Source organism: Haliotis asinina, chromosome 2 (genome assembly GCF_037392515.1).
Source record: "Haliotis asinina isolate JCU_RB_2024 chromosome 2, JCU_Hal_asi_v2, whole genome shotgun sequence".
In the NCBI taxonomy this organism is placed as follows: domain Eukaryota; kingdom Metazoa; phylum Mollusca; class Gastropoda; order Lepetellida; family Haliotidae; genus Haliotis; species Haliotis asinina.
The window spans coordinates 8,041,052-8,044,158 of record NC_090281.1 but is presented as its reverse complement, the minus strand read 5'-3'; the positions used below and the strand labels follow the sequence as shown (position 1 = coordinate 8,044,158).

General features: G+C 46.8%; 1 protein-coding gene across 1 annotated transcript; it reads right to left on the bottom strand.

The window, feature by feature from the left end:
- Positions 1-350: 350 nt before the first annotated feature.
- On the bottom strand, positions 351-2,671 carry LOC137274791 (fibril-forming collagen alpha chain-like). The gene is made up of 2 exons (XM_067808125.1): positions 2,618-2,671; positions 351-1,637 (listed from the first exon to the last, which is right to left on the bottom strand). The coding sequence occupies exons 1-2, from the start codon at positions 2,669-2,671 to the stop codon at positions 351-353; spliced, it is 1,341 nt and encodes a 446-aa protein (XP_067664226.1).
- Between the last annotated feature and the right edge of the window lie 436 nt (positions 2,672-3,107).

Below are 3,107 nucleotides of genomic sequence, written 5' to 3'. Positions count from 1 at the left end.
AAATGTTTTCATGCCTCTGAAGATACCAAAACATTCACGTATCCGGAAATTCAATGAGCGAATTTTTTATTGTACCTTCAACCTAAAGTTTGCAGCTGATGATGGACAGTTTCAGCATAGGATCGTTTGCTAATATACAAGCTTTAATTTTCAAGTTTATTTTGTACTGAAGTTTGTCGTTGGTTTTTCAGTTAAACTGTCAAAACATTTAATAATGAAATAAACAAACAATCCGCCAAACGGCAGGTTAGATTTATTTGAATTTTCACGAAGGAGGAGTGCAGAGAACTGGACATCCTGGTGTTCGAGAAGCACGACCACAGGCACATGCTGACAAAGTTATTGATTCATTAACCTGTGCTGTGCCGTCTCCATCCTTCCTCGCACACCTGGCTGTCCTTTTCTTTGCGGTCCTCCCTCCCACACCTGGTTGTCCCTTTCTTTGCAGTCCTTCGTTGCACACCTGGCTGTCCCTTTTTTGCAGTCCTTCCTCGCACACCTGGCTGTCCCTTTCTTTGCAGTCCTCCCTCGCACACCTGGCTGTCCTTTTCTTTGCAGTCCTCCCTCGCACACCTGACTGTCCTTTTCTTTGCAGTCCTCCCTCCCACACCTGGTTGTCCCTTTCTTTGCAGTCCTTCGTTGCACACCTGGCTGTCCCTTTCTTTGCAGTCCTTCCTCGCACACCTGGCTGTCCCTTTCCTTGCAGTCCTCCCTCGCACACCTGGCTGTCCTTTTCTTTGCAGTCCTCCCTCGCACACCTGGCTGTCCTTTTCTTTGCAGTCCTCCCTCCCACACCTGGTTGTCCCTTTCTTTGCAGTCCTTCGTTGCACCCCTGGCTGTCCCTTTCTTTGCAGTCCTCCCTCGCACACCAGACTGTCCCTTTCTTTGCAGTCCTTCCTTGCACCCCTGGCTGTCCCTTTCTTTGCAGACCTCCCTCGCACACCTGGCTGTCCCTTTCTTTGCAGTCTTCCCTTGCACCCCTGGCTGTCCCTTTCTTTGCAGTCCTCCCTCGCAAACCTGGCTGTCCCTTTCTTTGCAGTCTTCCCTTGCACCCCTGGCTGTCCCTTTCTTTGCAGTCCTTCCTCGCACACCTGGCTCTCCATTTCTTTGCAGTCCTCCCTCGCACATCTGGCTGTCCCTTTCTTTACAGTCTTCTCTTGCACCCCTGGCTGTCCCTTTCTTTGCAGTCCTTCCTCGCACACCTGGTTGTCCCTTTCTTTGTAGTCCTCCCTCGCACCCCTGGCTGTCCCTTTCTTTGCAGTCTTCCCTTGCACCCCTGGCTGTCCCTTTCTTTGCAGTCTTCCCTTGCACCCCTGGCTGTCCCTTTCTTTGCAGTCCTCCCTTGCACACCTGGCTGTCCCTTTCTTTGCAGTCCTTCCTCGCAAACCTGGCTGTCCCTTTCTTTGCAGTCCTCCCGCGCACACCTGGCTGTCCCTTTCTTTGCAGTCCTTCCTCGCACACCAGGCTGTCCCTTTCTTTGCAGTCCTTCCTCGCACACCTGACTGTCCCTTTCTTTGCAGTCCTCCCTCGCAAACTTGGTTGTCCCTTTCTTTGCAGTCTTCCCTCGCATATCCGGCTGTCCCTTTCTTTGCAGTCCTCCGTTGCACACCTGGCTGTCCCTTTCTTTGCAGTCCTCCCTCGCAAAGACGTGTCAATATCTTAAATATGGTTTGTCAAACAACTTTTTCCACTTTTGAATATATTTTTTGCAAAAACCTCACAGAGTAGGTCTGACGATTTGATTATGATCAGCGTTTCATTGGGTTGTTGAAGACCAGTTCTAACTCGGAACTTCACGGGCAGCCAAGCATGGGTGGCTGAAGACCAGTTCTAACTCGGAACTTCACGGGCAGCCAAGCACGGGTTGCTGAAGACCAGTTCTAACTCGGGACTTCACAGACAGCCAAGCATAGGTTGTTGAAGACCAGTTCTAACTCGGAACTTCACGGGTTCATCAGTGAGGTACACAGGCTGTAAATAAGTGAATCCCCCGAGGGCCGAAATCTGGTATGTAGACTACTTGTATGTTGAACAGAAGGTCGACACTCATGACAGATAAATATCACGAATTGTGCATATGTCAGGTTTGCCCTTCTACGGATAGTTTATAATATATCATTCAAAACAAGTAGGGGATAGTTGATTTACAAGATTAATAAAATGCTAATGATGTAGCCATGGAGGAAACAGATGGTGAAGAGAAGTTAAGGGAAAATGTGACAAGTTATTTAAATCCTCTGGAAATGTTTCATCTGTATTTATATATACTACTTTTTCTGACATGCATTGGCTTTGGCTAGTGGTATGGCCATAAAATGGAATATCCCCTACTTTATTTGAATGGTTTATATTACAGCGCAAGTTCACGCATTAAAACTCCCTGTAAACGACAGCTGTTCAGGAGCGTGCTACCATGCGGGATGTGATAGAGATAATTGAATGCAGCAATTCAAGTCGCCAGTTATGATGGACGAGGTGATCTCTGTTGAGATAAGTACAGTATGTCAGTATGTCATTCCTTTTCTCCCATCACCTCAGCGCCCCAACTCTCCAACTCCGTTGCTTTCCCCACCCCCCACAATTACTTTGGCGAATGTTCTTGTTTGGTTAAACATACACTCTGTGACACAGTGTAGGACGATTTACTGGCATCATTGGAAGTTAAATTCATTAGTGCGCTGGTACACCCCTACGTTTGACACAGCGAACAGCTGTGTTTTTCGCTGTTAAAATGTGCTGTTTCATAAATTTTATACACTGTGCACTATATCACGCATGTAGAGTTAGCCTCTGTGTTCCAAATGCGATGTGATCTACGGAACAGTCCAGCTAACTAATATCTAATACATGGAGGTTCACGTACTCTTTCAATTTGCAATCCATATCTAACTCAATAATATTCATCTGTTCTATACGGCATTCATATGAAGTACTTACTGAAACCAATAATGCGTCTTGAAAGAAAGTCGTTTCAACTTTCGAACTTGAAGAAGATACCATCTTGTCCATCAGTTCCGATTAGGACCAACCTGTGGTTGATAGTCTGATGCATTCAGTGCAGCCAGAAACGTCCTTGAAGAGGTTCGTGTTGCCACAGAGTGTGATAA